This window comes from Polistes dominula, unplaced genomic scaffold (assembly GCF_049000335.1).
Source record: "Polistes dominula isolate Pdom_NZ unplaced genomic scaffold, Pdom_raw_medaka contig_12, whole genome shotgun sequence".
NCBI classification, from domain to species: domain Eukaryota; kingdom Metazoa; phylum Arthropoda; class Insecta; order Hymenoptera; family Vespidae; genus Polistes; species Polistes dominula.
The window spans coordinates 2481807-2499316 of NW_028301116.1; the positions used below are offsets into that span (position 1 = coordinate 2481807).

The following is a 17510-nucleotide window of genomic DNA, read 5'->3' on the forward strand; positions in this document are numbered from 1 at the left end:
GTCTTTCGATTTTTTATTAGCACAAATTAAATGTGAGTGTATTCATCGAAGAAATTTTAATTACTTTTTGGTATCCCTAATATTTTTTTGATTTTTTATAATCATCCTTCTCTCCTAACTACCTAAATCAGATTGTACTAACTGTATCACAAATATTATGGGCTCGTAACGTTCACCTTATTTTGGATTCGAAAAATAATATTTTTAATTCGATACAATCATTTCAACAAAAGTGTTATTCAGTTAAGTATCATAGAAATCATAGAAGTTATTTGATTATTTATTTTAACATTATTTTTAATTAATAATTAATTGATCGTTTAATGAACTTATAGGACCTGAATCAACTAGCAGCTATGGTTAGAGGTGAATTACCAAAATTAATACGCGAGGTTATAATTAATTTAATTACCATTGACGTACACGCTCGTGATATTATCAACATTTTGGTTGAAAATAAAATTGATTCTACGTAAGACTTTTAATATATTTAAACAATTAGAATTAAAGTAATAATATTAGGTCGAGTCATAAGTAACTTCCGATGCGGCTATGTAGAATCTATTTTTCGTATTTACCTACTATAAGTTACCGAAACAAACGGATTTTCAATATCACTATATAGATGAGGATTCAGTTAGTCTTCTGTTAACTTTTTTATGCAGTCAATGTTACATTTAACCGTTTTTCTTAACCACTGAAATGGATAGTAAAAAGTGCATATTCGACATGTAATGCTTTAGGAATTGAAACAAGACAATAGCACTAAAGTGGCAACTGAAAAAATATGCAGTGTATACAGTGCAGAACTGATAACTGATAGGGCAGTCAGAAATTGGTTTGTAAAATTCCATTCTGGAGATACGATCTTAAAAGATGAACCGAGTGCAGGACGTATTTCCGACTTTGACGAACCTTTTAAAGGTAGTATTAGACCAAAATCCAATTGAGTGCAAAAAAAAACTCCATGAAAGGTGTCTTGCACTTATCAGTCGCAGAAACGCCATTCTTTGTCTCATAAAAAACGGAAGTTATTTATGACTCGAGCTAATATATATAATAATAATTAAAATATTAATATTACAGTACAAGTTTTGATTGGGTTAAAGTATTACGTTATTATTGGGACGATGAAATTGATAATTGTTTAGCAAAAATGAGTATTTCGGAATATTTGTATGGTTATGAATATCTTGGTGCACAAAGAAGACTCGTCATAACGCCATTAACTGATAATTGTTATCTTTGTTTAATGGGTGCATTACAATTAGATTTAGGTAAATTTATGGAATAATTTATTATCAATATTTTTGATTAACACTTTCTATGCCACATGTATTATTTATGGTACACGTTAAACTTGACCATTAGGCCACGTGTACCATAAATGGTACATGTTAACATATTCATTCAATGCGCTGAAAATCTAATTGCCTGTATCACAAGTTGGGCAAAAATGGTTTGGCAGGGAACGTGTTAAACATGCTTGTTTTATTTAGGTGGTGCTCCAGCTGGACCAGCTGGTACTGGTAAAACAGAAACTACTAAAGATCTTGCAAAAGCTTTTGCTGTACAATGCGTTGTTTTTAATTGTTCTGAAGGATTGGATTACAAAGTATCATAAAATTCAGTACCAAATTATTTGCTATTATTTTAAATATAATTTGTTATTGTATATTATTTATATTATTAGATTATGGGTAGATTTTTTTCTGGATTAGCAACATCTGGTGCATGGTGTTGCTTCGATGAATTTAATCGAATTGATATCGAAGTACTTTCAGTAATAGCTCAACAATTAATTACTATAAGAAATGCAAAACTCATCAGAGCTACTGAGTGAGTGTTTTTTTTTTTTTTAACAAAAAGTAAATATGAGTATATATATATATATTTTTATTTATTATACAGATTCATGTTCGAAGGTCGTATGATCAAATTAGTTATGTCATGTTCAACTTTCATTACTATGAATCCTGGATACGCTGGACGTACTGAATTACCAGACAATTTAAAATCATTGTTCCGACCATTTGCAATGATGGTTCCTGATTATAGTAAAAATATAATAATCATTTATAATTTATAATTAAATAGGATAAATATGATAAATAAAATTAACATATATTTTGTTTTTTTCGAACAAGTCATTCATCCATTTTATTAAAATAATGTCGTTTCTACAAATGTCCCATTTTTTATATTTTTATCAAAAATTGATTGATTTTGATCAATTTGGTACTAAAAATTTTGGATACTAGATGAAAAAAGGTTGTTGATAACAAAGGATGGTGATTACATTATTAATTAAAAATATAAACTTGTTAGACAAAAATGTATTTGTTTGAATTTGAGGTTAGAAAACGACATTACTTTACAGTTCACCATAATATTAACATGGTCAATGTTGCTTGACTTTAATTATTCTAGCGAGTATTAATAATTTAACATAACTAAATTGTTGATTTAATAAATTAAAATATTGTTTTACAGAATTAATTGCAGAAGTAACGTTATATTCAGAAGGATTTGAAATGTCCAATGTGTTGTCCAAAAAAATGACACTTATGTATACATTATGTAGTGAACAATTGTCTCAACAAGATCATTATGATTTTGGAATGAGGTATGAATTAAATAAAATATAATAAAAATATTTTGACAATAATATAAATACTATATAGGGTGATTCACCAGAACTTGCCACCTAAATAGCACCGAAAGTGTGACAGTAGCAGAAAAGTGGCTAAACAAAAAGTTGCATGAAAAATTCAGGCCGGCAATTCAGGTAGCAAGAACTGGTCAATCACCCTGTATATTAATATTTATTTCTACTTTTAACAAATATAATTTTTTTAAAGAGCTGTCAAAAGTGTCTTAGTAATGGCAGGATCATTAAAACGTAATAATCCTGATAAATCTGAAGACGTTGTTTTAATAAAAGCATTACGTGACAGTAACATTCCAAAATTTTTGAGCGAAGATGCAAAATTATTTCAAGGTATTGTCAGTGATCTTTTTCCAGATATCATAATACCCATAGAAGATTATGGTATTTTCGAAGAAACAGCAATTACGGTAATAACAATAAAATAAAACCATTTAACACATTAACTATTTATTATTGATATATAAAAACGATGTTAAAAAAATATGAATTAATTATTAACAAGACGTTGGTAGATAGTGGTAAACAACCAGAACAATGTACCATAAAAAAAGCTATTCAGTTGCATGAAACTATGGTGGTCAGGCATGGTGTAATGTTGGTAGGACCAACTGGATCTGGCAAATCTACTGTTCTTAATGTAAAAATATAAATTAAATTACAATTTAATGTAAATATATTTATAAATTATATTTCAAATGAATATTTCAGACTTTATGTAAAACTTATACACGTCTTCATGAAATGGGTGTTGAAGGACAATATTATCAACCTGTACATATGTACAGACTTAATCCAAAAGCAGTTACCATTGGTGAATTATATGGGGAAGTGGATACATTGACTAATGAATGGCGTGATGGTTTATTAGGTGTTATAATACGTCATGCATGTTCTGTTAGTAAATTCAAATGAAGATTATCAATTATACCTAAGTTTCGTAATTGGATGAAAAATAATTGTTCTAATAATTTTTCTATGTAGTTTCAAACTGAGGATCACCAATGGGTTGTATGCGATGGTCCTGTCGATGCTATTTGGATTGAAAATATGAATACGGTTTTGGATGATAATAAAATGTTGTGTTTAGCTAATTCTGAGAGAATTAAGTTTACACCATATGTTCACATGATTTTTGAAGTTATGGATCTTGCACAAGCTTCACCAGCAACTGTTAGTCGATGTGGTATGTGTATATATATTATAATTTAATATAATATATTAAATTTAATATAAAAGAATAACATATTAATATATTAAAATAATAATATTTAATATAATTATGTAATTAATAAATATAAAATAAATATAAAATAAATATAAAATAAATAATTTAATAAATATAAAATAAATATAAAATAAATAATTTAATAAATATAAAATATAAATGTATATATATATAATATTTTTTTTATAATAATGTAAATTGTAAAATACCCTGAAGTACAATTTAACATAATATATTTTTTTAAATGTAGGAATGGTTTACGTTGATCCTGCCGAATTAAAATGGTTGCCACTTGTAAAAACATGGGTACAAAAGTTACCTGATGAAACATTCACGTTGGAATATAAAAAATTAATAATTGATCTTTTCGAAGGATATTTCGAAAATGGATTGATCTTTTTCAAAAGAAATTGCGATCATGCCATTGCACAAGTATATTTTAAATAATTATTATTATTTAATTTTTCATTAAATTTCATTTTCATTTTCATTGTTTTAAATATTTCATTAAAATTTGTTATCTGTTTTATTAGGTTGATATCAGTAAAGCCAATATGGCTTGTGGTATAATGGAAAGTATAATACTCGAACCAAATGCTATTGATAAAACAACGGAAAGATCAAGAATAAAAACATTTATCACCCAATCTTTCATTTTTTCACTTTTATGGTCGATTGGTGGAAATATCGTTGATGCTTATCGCGAATTTTTCGAAGTTTTTATTAAAGAACAATTTGATATGCATCCAGATGCACGGTTGAATATAACATTTTTAATTTTTTACATTAGAAATAATTTTGAAGATTGAAATTTAGTATTTTTATTTACACAGATTACCAGCAGCTGATTTATGGAATCTTTATATGAACATGCAAATACGTAGATTAGATTTATGGGTTAAAATAACGCCAGTATTCACATATGACCCAGAAGTACCATTTTTTGATATTATTGTACCAACTATTAATACTATTAGATATGGTTATATAATGCAAAAACTTATTATGATTAATATGCCAGTTTTATTTACCGGTGCTACAGGTTAATATTTTATAATAAAATATTTTAAATGTTTCTAAAATTATAATATAATTTAAATTATATTAAAAATTAATTTTAGAAATTTATTTTAAATTAATTTTTGTTTTTTATAAAATATTGTATTTTAAATATATTATGAATTAATTGTGTTTAACAGGTTTTTATATTTTATAATAAAATATTAATAAATTATAATCTAATTTAATTTATATTATAAATTAATTTTAGAAATTTATTTTAAATTAATTTTGTTTTCTTTTTTATAAAATATTATATTTTAAATATATTCTAAATTAATTTTGTAACTTTTATAAAATATAATATTGTTCGATTTTAATAAAAAAAAAAAACTTTTTTTATTTAAAACAGGAGTAGGAAAATCGATAATAACGAAAATTGTGTTAAACACACTTCAAGAAACTAGTCTTTGGGTACCAATAACATTGATTTTTTCTGCCCAAACTAATAGTGGACGTACACAGGAAATAATCGAACTTAAATTAGAAAGAAGAAAGAAAGCACTTTTAGGTGCACCCATTGGAAAAAGAGTTTGCATTTTTGTCGATGATGTTAATATGCCTAAATTGGATACTTACGGTTCTCAACCACCTATCGAATTATTACGGTAATTTTATATTTTAATTCTTATTAATATTAATAAATAAATTTTGATCGTGTTATATTTAAATTATATAATTATGGGTCAAAGTATAGACAAATTTTAGATTATGGTGGTATGTACGACCGTGAGAAATTATTTTGGAAGGATATAGAAGACGTTGTAATTACGGCTGCTTGTGCACCACCTGGGGGTGGTAGAAATCCTCTTACACAGAGATTCGTAAGACACTTTGCAATGTTATTTATACCATCACCTACTGAAGAATCTCTCAGAGCTATATTTAAGTTAGTATATATTGTCAAAAGTATGATCTTACAGATGTGACAATAATTAACGATGATGAACAAAGTCTAAAAATTACAATTTTATATTTTATTTTATTTTATATTACAATTTTTTCTATTACTAAAAAAAAAACAAAATTATTATATCAATTTGTTCAATTTTTAAACTTCGATCAGTTCACTCTCATAATTAACTATATCTGTGTATTTTTATCGAATAACAAAATCATTCCAAATTAATTTCATTTTCATTTAAAGATCAATCATGAGAGGATTTCTCAGTGATTTTGTAGAACCAATAATTGATCTAGGTGATAAAATAATAAATGCTACCGTAGAAGTTTATAAAAAAATTTCTATTGATCTTTTACCAACACCAGAAAAAAATCATTACATTTTTAACTTACGTGATTTATCAAAATGCGTGCAAGGTATGATGCAGGTCAATCCGTCCGTTATCAGAGAACCTAAACAAATGTTAAGGTATTTTTGTATATTATTTTGTATAATTATTTTTGAAGATAAAAAAATATATACATATATTTATTATGATTATTATTATTATTATTGTAGATTATTTTATCACGAATGTCTACGTGTGTTTCATGACAGATTGATAAATCTGGAAGACAAAAATTATTTTTATCGACTTTTGTCAAATATTTGTCTCAATACATTTGGTGATCAAGTTGTACCATTACCTCCTGATGAAAAACTTATAGAAAAACCTCCAATATTACTCTTTGGTGATTTTATTTCTTATGGTGTACCAGTGGAACAACGAATTTATGAAGAAATTACAGACATGAATAAAATCAAATCGGTTTTGCAGGTTTAGAAAAAAGTTGTTGTTGTTCATATTCAATTTATTTTTGATACGATAAAAATCATTTTGTATATTTTTTTTAAATAATATATATGATAAACAATATCGTTTTTTCATAGGATTATTTGGATGATTATTCATTAAGTATAGGACAAGAAATTGGAATAATATTCTTCATGGATGCCATAGAACACGTTTGTAGACTTGCAAGAATTCTTAGATCGGAAAGGGGTAATGGATTATTGGTTGGAATGGGTGGAATGGGAAAACAAAGTTTAACGAGATTAGCATCTTATTTAAATTTTTATCAGTAAAATCATATTTTTAAAAATCTATGCTTTATCTGATGAATATATGAACAAAAAAATTATTTTCTTGTTTCATTTTGTTAGGTGTCATCAAATCGAAGTTACACGTAATTATGATAAAAATTCATGGTTCGAAGATCTTCGTAAATTTTATTTTAAACCAGGAACAGAAGGACAACATACAACATTTATATTCACGGATACTCAGATAGTATTGGAAGAATTTTTGGAAGATATTAATAACACCCTAAATACTGGTAATTACTAGTAATTAGATATAAACAAAAAAAAACTAAAAATACTCGTTTAAATATATAAATATTACAATATTTATATTTATATATTAAATATAAATTTAAATTTAATATAAATACAAAATTAAATTAAAATTAAATTAAAATATATATATATATATATATATATATATATAATATATAAAAAATAAAATTAAATTTATAAATAATACAATATTACAAATTAAATGAAAAATATTTAAAAAAATATTCTAAATATTTTCTACGATATACATTAATTTATGATTTAAAAATAAATACATATATATATATATATATATGTAAAATTTTAATTAATTAATGTTACACAGGTGAGGTTCCAAATTTATATGAAGCAGACGAATTAGAAAAAGTAATAATAGCAACAAGACCTGCAGCTAAACAAAATGGTATCAATGAGAGTGACAGAGACGCCATTTATCAATTTTTTATCGAAAGAGTTAGAAACTTTTTACATCTTATGATTTGCATGAGTCCTATTGGTGATGCATTCAGGTAACTATCTCATAAACATATTAATTATACTTACACAATTTTATTGTTAATCAAAATTTATTAAAAATTTTCCTATAGACGACGTTGTCGTATGTTTCCTTCGTTGGTTAATTGTTGCACGATTGATTGGTTCACAAAATGGCCGAGAGACGCTCTTCTTTCTGTTGCAGAAAGTTCTATAATAAAAATAGTACCTGATAATGAAGAAACTTTGTCATCACTTTGTTCAATTTGTGTTTTGATGCACGAGGTATTCAATAGTTTAATACAAATTATTATAATTAATTTAATAAATTGACAGATCACAAATATACAGGTGTTAACACGTTGAATGTCACGTGAATTCTTAGGGAAATCCCCGTCAGGCCACGGGCGTTACTTTGTATTGAAAAAACAATTGAATTTGTCAGTCACCTATGATGGACGTGGCCTAAACGGAAGAATTTGAACATTAGTCATCGGCTGACTGACACTAACAAAAAATTTTAGGCCAAGTCTGTCACCAGTGACTGACACGTTCAACTGTTTTTTCAATACAAAGTAACGCCTGTGGCTGACGGGGATTTCCCTAAGAATTTGTACGGGGATTTCCCTAAGAATTCGCGTAGCGCTCAACGTATTAATATTAATTATCAATTAACAATGTGCTAATATTTACATATATTATTATATACAATATTGTTTTATATATTTATACAATATTATACAGATGGTGGAAGATGCAACAACTCGATATTTTTTGGAAATGCGTCGAAGATATTATACGACACCAAGTAGTTACTTGGAATTATTGAAACTTTATGAAAAAACGTTGCACAAAAAGAAACAAGAAATTTTAACGTTAAAGAAAAAAATTATGAATGGTTTGAATGTATGTATCTATAAAAAAAAGACACATTATATATTTATATCATATTATTTAATTTATCTTAGAAATTAAACGAGACTAAGGAAATGGTAAGTGTAATGAAAGAACAATTAATAGTACTTGCACCAAAACTTAAAATAAGTACTGAGGAAGTGTCGCAATTAGTGAAAATAATAGCAAAGGAACAAATTGAATGTGACAAAGTTAAACGAATTGTAATAGCTGACGAAGCTTCTGCTAAAGTATGAATTAAAATTATTCTATTTGAATGAAATCAAATTCGAACATATATGTGCCCATAATTATGAAAGTAGTCTAAATCAAAATAAAAAATGAAATTATCGGTTACTTCACACAACATTATTTTAAACTACTTAAATTTTCACGATATTGTCAAAAATGAATTATCAGATCATCAAAATCATCAGTGTTTATTATTTCAATATTATATAAAATTCATTTACAGAAATATGATTTACAATTAGACCACTTTCATAATTATGGAAACATATATCAATGAATTTATTTGTTTTAAATTAAATATGATACTCTTAATTATAACAGATAAAAGCTGAAGAAACTGCAGCATTAGAAGTTGATGCTAGACAAGACCTGGAAGCTGTGATACCAGCTTTAGAAGAAGCTGAACAAGCATTAAAAGCACTTAACAAAAATGACATTAACGAGATCAGAGTTTTCAATCAACCACCACGTCTGGTTCGTTTTGTCATGGAAGCTGTCAATTTATTATTAGGAGAAAAGTATAATATTTATATTTATTCATTATTATATAAATGATTACACAAAGAAAAGTTAATAGTTGTTGATATTTTTTGTTAAATAGAACTGATTGGCCCACAGCTAAATTAGTTTTAAGTGACCTACATTTTCTGGATCGATTAATTGCATATCCTAAAGATGAAATTAGTGACAAATTATTAGAAAATTTACAAAAATATGTAAATCATCCAGATTTTAAGCCAGAACTTGTTGAAAAACAAAGTAAAGTATGTAAATCGATGTGTGTATGGGTAAGAGCAATGGACAGTTATGCCAAAATTTATAGAGTGGTTGAACCTAAACGAAATAGGTTAGTTATGAGAATTACATTTACAATTTCATTTTGTAATTAATGTTACTATTTCATTTTTTTCATTCAGATTGAAGGAAGCTCAAAATGAATTATGGACGATTGAGAGTCTGTTGGCTAAGAAACAAAAAGAATTGGCAGATGTTGAAAGAAAAATACAATTATTGCAAAAACAATATGATGCTGCTGTTGATAATTTAAATTATTTGGAAAATGAAATGACACTTGCTGAAGCTAGATTGAATAGATCTGGGAGATTAACTTCAGCTCTTAGAGATGAAAAACAAAGATGGCAAACCATGACCGAGGTAACAAACAAACAAACAAACAAAAATATAATTAAAATATTTATATCAAATTTGTTAAATGTAACATTTTTTCGTAACTTTTCATTCGTGTTAATTAAAATTATTTCTTTTCAAAGGAATTTGATAAACAAATATTAAACATAACTGGTGATACTTTGATCGCATCCGGTGCATTGGCTTATCTCGGTGCATTTACAAACATATACAGAGAAGAATTAATGGAAACGTGGATATCAAGGTGTAACGATTTAAAAATAAAAACAACTACGAATTATAATTTGATCAACATACTTGCCGATCCTTATGAAATTCGTTTATGGAATGTTCATGGATTACCGAGGGATAAAATTAGTACTGAAAATGCTATTATTGTTATGCAAGCTAATAGATGGCCTCTTATGATTGATCCACAAGAACAGGTAATGTATATCAATATTTAAAAATGTAGAAACAATTTATAATAATTATATATACTTCGAATAAACAATTACGATTTGATACTTTTATTAATTAATAATTAATTAAAAGAAATGTGTATTGTTATCTAAATATACGTAATATAAATTTGACGTACCGTCCTCTTCGAGATTCACTTTCAGACTGACAAGTGATCATCTATGAAACTGCACTTATTCAATGTTGTTTATATGACTTTCGGAACGTTGCGCATGTGCATATATAATTCACCTAATTAATAGAATTTAAGATTATAAAGGTCTAATTTTACCTTTTTTTACAATCTAATGTAATTATTTTATTGCTCATGCGCAGTGATGACTACGAGAGTCAAATTGTGTTGTAATATAAAAAGAATGTATTAGAGTATCAAAATAATTGTTAATTAAATGAAAGAAATGTGTATTAATGTTTAAAAGTACCGTGTATATGTTCGGAGTACCGTCCTCCTCGAAATTCACCTTCAGACTGGTCCGTTGACTTCTATGAAAATTCTTATGTTAAATGTTGTTTATATGACTTTCTAAACGTTACACATGCTTATAACTGTGATAGTATTCATAATTCATAGAATTTCCTTATATGAACAGTCATATAAACAACAGTAAATAAAAAAACTTTCACAGATGACAACGTGCTAGTCTAACGATGAATTTTGAAGAGGATGGTACATCGAAAGGTAAATACACGTTTTTAGATTACAATATACATTTCTTTCGATTAATTAACAATTAATTAAGATAAATCGAACACAGTACTGTACTGTATTAATATTTTCCTTTGTTTAAATTAAAATACATTTGTTTTAATATTCTTGAATAGTAATAAATTTAATCACTTTTCATTATATATGTAATTCATCTTTTTATAATTATATATATTATATATTATATATAAATATAACTATTTATAACTATTTATATTTATTATTTACTATTTATATAATAAATATAAATATAATATAAATATAACTATTACTAAATATTCAAATAAAACTTATTAAATATATAATTATTGTATAATAATTAAATTTATTTCATCCCAAAAATGACATAGCAATAATTTTTAAATAAAAATACAGTAAACTTAACTGTGTTCAATTTTAAAGGAACACTTACTGTATTTTGTATTTTTTTATTATTAGGCTAATAGATGGATACGAAATATGGAAAAGGAAAATGATATAAAAATATGCAAATTAACGGATCATAATTTCATGAGAATTTTAGAAGCATGTATAAGAATTGGAGCACCTGTATTATTAGAGGAAGTCACTGAAACTTTAGATCCAAGTTTAGAACCTGTTTTGCTTAGACAATTATATGTACAGGTAGATACATATAGATATATAAGTTCGTTATCTATAAATTTGTTTGCATTAGTAATTATTAATTATATATATTTTATTATAGGGTGGAAGAACTTTGATAAGGTTGGGTGATAGCGATATTGAATATGATAAAAATTTTCGATTATACATAACAACGAAACTTGCTAATCCACATTATTTACCAGAAATTTGTATTAAAGTGACAATAGTTAATTTTACTGTTACTTCTCACGGTCTTCAGGAACAATTACTAGCGTTAGTACTGTTCTATTTAATAATTCATAATATTATTTTAATACAATTTTAAAAATGAATAATATAAATTTTAAAAGAGAAATATTTAAATGTTAACAGTGACGTTGTACGACTTGAAAGACCCGATCTTGAAGAAATTCGAAACGAATTGATTGCTAAAATCAATTCGGATAAAGGACAATTGCAAAGTATCGAGGATAAAATACTAACGTTACTTTATGGATCAGGTGATGATATTTTAGATAATGAAGATCTTATAGAAACTCTTAACGAAAGCAAAGAAACTTCAGCAATTATTGCTACGCGATTGATCGAAACTGAAGCTACGGAAGAACAAATATCGATTGAACGTAACAAATATCAAAGTGTTGCAAATCGTGGTTCTGTTTTGTACTTTGTTGTTGCCGATTTAACTGATATTGATCCTATGTATCAATTCTCGTTAAAATATTTTAATCAGGTTTTAATATTTTCAATATAACGTCTACATAGAATATTATTTATTTATTTTTTTTTTTTATAGATAAATCTTGACAATTTATATTATTCATTTTTAGATATTTAATTCTGTGATTGAAAGTAGCGAAAAAACTACGACACTTCAAGAACGTCTTATTGTATTGAACAAAAATATCACCATTGCAATTTATACAAACGTTGCTCGTGGTCTTTTTGAAAAACACAAATTAATATTTAGTCTTATGATGAACATAGCGATACAATTAGACGCAGGAATTATCAATCAATCAGAGTGGAATTTTATTTTACGTGGAGGAACTCACATCAAAGTTGTAAGTTGATTAATATAAGAACGATAAAAAATATGATCAAAATTAGATATATATATATATTTTTTTAATAGAATAAAAAACCGGATTGTCCAACATTGACGGATATTATGTGGAACAATGTTAATTATCTTGTTAGTACTTCGGAAAAATTTGCTAATATTTTAAAAGATGTATTAAAAAAGATCAACTTGAAACTCGATTATTTAGAAGAGGTAATATATATTACTTATTTTACATAAATACAAATTAATTTAATATACTTTATCTATAGGAAATTAATGTAAATCCCAAAAATGTGATTAAAGCGACCTACGATTGGAATAATTTATTAAGTGATATTGAAAAATTGATGTTATTAAAGTGTCTTAAAGAAGAATGTCTTATCTTTGGATTTACTGCTTACGTATCGAAACATCTTGGTCCCAAATTCGTAGAATCACCAGCAGCAAGTCTCCATTCACTGTACGGATAAAATGTGTTAACATTTTTATTCAAATTTATTGACCCACATCAATCTAAATATGCCAATAATTATGACACTGAAATAAATCAAAAAATTACAAAAATTGATTTTAATTTACGAATATTTATAAAATCAATTTTTACATTATGTTTTAACTCATTCCATTGTCATAATTAACAAATTACATAATATATATAATAATTTCTATTCGTTTTACAAGTTTTCCAGACACATCTAACAAAATACCATTAATATTTGTACTCACTACCGGATCCGATCCCTTCAGTGCTTTTCAAAGATTCGCTATAGAAATAGAATACTTCGATAGATTCGATTCCATATCATTAGGACAAGGTCAAGGTCCTATCGCTGAAAAATTAATTAAAAATGGCATGAACGAAGGCAGATGGGTATTTTTACAAAATTGTCACTTGGCTGTTTCGTGGTTGATCAATTTGGAAAAAATTGTTGCTGATATATCTGAAATACCTGACAATGAATTGCATAAAGATTTTCGACTATTTTTAAGCTCAATGCCGAGCACTGCCTTTCCAGTTTCTATTTTACAAAATACAGTTAAAGTTACAAATGAACCACCAAAAGGATTGAAAGCTAATCTCAAAAGGGCACTTTTAGATTTACATGAGGATTTTTTCGAGGATAATGGTAAGACTTTATATCTTTTGTAGACCAGTAAAAAAGTATCTCATTAGTTTTACAGTAAAAGCACTTATACTATTAAATATTTAAAGTGTAACGTAAGATAAGGTGATAAATTTTGGACATTAAAGTTGATAACACATGTCTCGTCCCATTGGACTTATAAAATACACATACTATGAACAAAGGACAGTAATGTTATTTGATTTATTATATATATTTTTTTTTGTTTAATGTTTATATATAGTTCTGAATGAAAGTTGGCGTAGAATGATATTTGGTATATGTTTCTTCCATGGAATTATTCAAGAAAGAAAAAAATTCGGTCCCTTAGGTTGGAATATACTTTACGAATTTAGTGATAGTGATCGAGAATGTTGTTTATTAAACTTGCAAATTTTTTGTGAAAGTGGTACAATACCATGGGATGCGTTAACATATATCACAGGTGAATTTTTTGTATAATCATAATATTGATATTGAATAATTAAAATATATTAAATATATATTTTTTAGCTGAGATTACATATGGAGGAAGAGTAACAGATTTTTGGGATCTTCGTCTTTTAAAAACTATTTTAAATATATTTTTCTCCCCTAAAACTTTAGATATTGGTAAATATTTATTATTGAAGAAAAATACTTAAATTATGTTATATAAAATTATTAATGTTCGATTTAAATATATTTTCAGATTATATTTATTCAGCATCTGGTATATACTATTGTCCAAAATATGAAAAACTTAAAGAATACATTGATTTTATTGATATTTTTCCAATTGTTGAAGATTCTGAAATTTTTGGGATGCATGAGAATGCAAATATAGCCTACCAGGTAAGAATGCAATTAATTTACTAAAATAATTCTATCAATATGTATATATATAATATATTATTCAATTGACTACTTTAAAATGAACTATAGCTGAACGAGACTCAATTTATTATAAATACTATATTGGAAGCAGAACCTAAAGAAAGTATGGTATCAGATATTAAATCTACAACAGATATAGCATATGAAATGGCAGATATGATTATGGATAGAATACATTTAAACATAGATTCTCAATTGTGTCACTCTTCACATTTTACAGTAAATTAAAATCAAATTTTATCATAATATATAAATAAAATATTTAAATACTTTTACAATATTTCTAATTTGTAGGTAGATGCAAAAGGTAGAATACCATCCTTTACTACCGTTCTTTTACAAGAAGTAGATAGATATAATAAACTTTTAGCAAAAATACATGCCTCGATGGAAAATTTACAACGAGCTATTAAAGGATTTGTTGTTATGTCAGAAGAACTTGAAACTGTCTTTACTGCTTTAATAAATAATCAAGTAAATGTTGATAATTAAATAAATGTAAATATTTACAAATATTAAAAGTATATAAATAAAAATAAATTATTAAAATTAGGTACCGCAATTGTGGCACAACGTTAATGTATATCCATCTTTAAAAACCCTAGGAAGTTGGACAAGGAACTTGGAACTTCGTATTGATTTCATAGAAGTAGATTTTTATCAACGCCCATTTAAATAGCCTACAACACATTTTCAATTTTCTTTTTATGAATAGATGTGGTTATTACATTCTACGCCATTGTCTTTTTGGATATCTGGACTATCATTTCCACAAGGTTTCATAACTGGCATATTACAAACTTATGCAAGGAAGTATAATACTCCAATTGATCAATTAAAATTGGATTTTCAAGTCACTGACGTTGTTCTAGATCAAGAAGATATCGAAACTGCACATAAAGAAGCAAATAAAGAAGTAGATATACATATGTGCTGTTATATAAATACTTAAGTTTCTACTTTACAGGTACCAGAAGCATATAAGGGCTTAGAAGTTCCACAAGATGGAGTATTTATACATGGTTTATTTATTGATGCTGGTAGATGGGATTTTCAATTCAAAATTTTAGTCGATGCAAATATAGGTAACTAGTAATAAGAATTAAAAATGTTAGTTTAATGAATTCTAATTCCATGTTATAATAATTATTATAGGTGAAATGTATCCTTCGCTTCCAGTTACACATGTGAATCCAGTTTTACAATTACCTGAACAAGATTTAAGATACATTTGTCCATTATACAAAACTAGTCTACGTGCAGGAGTTTTATCTACAACAGGTCATAGTACAAACTTTGTTTTACCTCTATTACTTCCATCGGTACAACAACAATCATATTGGATATTGAAAGGAACAGCATTACTAATCGAAATACCAAACTAATTATCTATGAGATTCATTACAGTTCTAATTTAATATTCTAATAAAATAACAATTATTTTTTTCTTTTAATTAAAGTAATTATTTAATTTACTTGTTTTTGTTTTATAATAAATAAATATAAATATACACAGACATAGTTAGTACGATAGTTAATACATATATATACTTAACATAAAGTTAATATTAGATCTACTTTTATTAAATTAAAGCGTTTTTAAGGCACTTGCTCATGTTTTGTTTTAGTATATAAGAATATTAGAAAATAAATTCTCTTTGTTTACATCTTAATACATGAGCATGATACTGATAATCTTCTTTATCTATAGACCATCTTAATAGCATATAAATAGTAAGTATCGAAGCCAGTAGAAATCTGTCAAGACTATAAAACATTGAAATTATTATAAATAAATTTGAATTATAAACAAGATATGATAATATTACCTGTGACATTATAGCAATATTAATTTTACCTCATAAATGGATGTATCCATAAAATTATAAGAAAACCAATGAAACTGGGATGTCTCATATGTGAATAATATCGTCGTAATTCTTTAGATTTTGTACTCATAGGACTAGGCCTTGCTGTAATCTTATAATAAACTTGTCTGAAACCGATCAATTCTGAAATGTCCATTGTTAAGCATCCGCTGTATATGACAAACCAACCAAAGATATGTATAAGTGTAAATATCGACCATAATATATTATTATTAGATATATCAATATTCCAAATATTTATCCATGGTATTATTTGCCAATTGTCCAGTAAAAAGGAAAGAACAGCTGCGCTGCACGTATTATACAAACTTCTTTCTATTTCATCAATGTATAACTTTTTCAAGAAATTTTTCACAGTGTCATTAGCCATAAGCGAATGTTGCAATATGAAAAGACTTAATAAACATGAATCTATTAATAATGACCATAACGTAGACAAATTTAGATTTCCATCTGTAAATAGATTTATATACATATTACTTGATAGTCTCATCAGTTTACTTTATTAAATATTGACAATCATCTTTTATATCAATTTACCTTCGGTGGACACAAGTTGAGTTTTCTGATGTTCATTAGAATTGGAAAGGAAATATATCAATTTACGTAGAACGAAAAAAATGTAAAAGAAACTTGTTATACATAATATAACAAGAAATGTTTTTCTAATCATTGTGCTGATAGAAATGAAGTAATGATGTAACTTGAAGTCTAAGGCTAAGAAATAATTAATAACATTATTCATCATTTGTATT

The 17510-nt window shown here is 26.2% G+C and overlaps 2 protein-coding genes across 2 annotated transcripts in view; one reads left to right on the plus strand and one right to left on the minus strand.

Annotated features, from left to right (window-relative positions):
• The window catches only part of Dhc16F (Dynein heavy chain at 16F), a 22917-nt gene extending 6666 nt beyond the window's left edge, over positions 1–16251 (plus strand). The window contains 44 exon segments of the mRNA XM_089177033.1: positions 132–242; positions 336–472; positions 1087–1277; positions 1500–1615; positions 1694–1839; positions 1912–2057; positions 2494–2626; positions 2862–3078; positions 3174–3308; positions 3380–3565; positions 3653–3854; positions 4147–4328; positions 4430–4653; positions 4730–4938; positions 5308–5563; positions 5653–5844; positions 6103–6327; positions 6418–6676; positions 6790–6980; positions 7063–7235; positions 7583–7766; positions 7845–8016; positions 8476–8637; positions 8700–8876; positions 9199–9395; positions 9479–9724; positions 9795–10032; positions 10149–10451; positions 11633–11818; positions 11901–12073; positions 12173–12533; positions 12631–12864; positions 12936–13076; positions 13136–13326; positions 13548–13993; positions 14235–14435; positions 14504–14602; positions 14682–14824; positions 14915–15085; positions 15161–15340; positions 15420–15515; positions 15582–15782; positions 15834–15951; positions 16022–16251. Of these exon segments, the coding sequence (XP_089033159.1) occupies positions 132–242; positions 336–472; positions 1087–1277; positions 1500–1615; positions 1694–1839; positions 1912–2057; positions 2494–2626; positions 2862–3078; positions 3174–3308; positions 3380–3565; positions 3653–3854; positions 4147–4328; positions 4430–4653; positions 4730–4938; positions 5308–5563; positions 5653–5844; positions 6103–6327; positions 6418–6676; positions 6790–6980; positions 7063–7235; positions 7583–7766; positions 7845–8016; positions 8476–8637; positions 8700–8876; positions 9199–9395; positions 9479–9724; positions 9795–10032; positions 10149–10451; positions 11633–11818; positions 11901–12073; positions 12173–12533; positions 12631–12864; positions 12936–13076; positions 13136–13326; positions 13548–13993; positions 14235–14435; positions 14504–14602; positions 14682–14824; positions 14915–15085; positions 15161–15340; positions 15420–15515; positions 15582–15782; positions 15834–15951; positions 16022–16251 (8481 nt within the window).
• LOC107068120 (nurim homolog) lies at positions 16149–17430 on the minus strand. Its single transcript, XM_089177018.1, has 3 exons — positions 17296–17430; positions 16725–17208; positions 16149–16633 (listed from the first exon to the last, which is right to left on the minus strand). The coding sequence occupies exons 1-3, from the start codon at positions 17426–17428 to the stop codon at positions 16507–16509; spliced, it is 744 nt and encodes a 247-aa protein (XP_089033144.1). The 5' UTR covers positions 17429–17430; the 3' UTR covers positions 16149–16506.
• Positions 17431–17510: the final 80 nt, after the last annotated feature.

Coding starts and splice junctions, on each gene's coding strand:
- LOC107068120 (XM_089177018.1), bottom strand. CDS start 17,428: ATGATTAGAAAAACATTTCTTGTTATATTATGTATAACAAGTTTCTTT. Junction 17,209..17,295: donor TCAACTTGTGTCCACCGAAG/GTAAATTGATAT, acceptor ATCTATTTACAG/ATGGAAATCTAAATTTGTCT. Junction 16,634..16,724: donor TGGATACATCCATTTATGAG/GTAAAATTAATA, acceptor AATGTTTTATAG/TCTTGACAGATTTCTACTGG.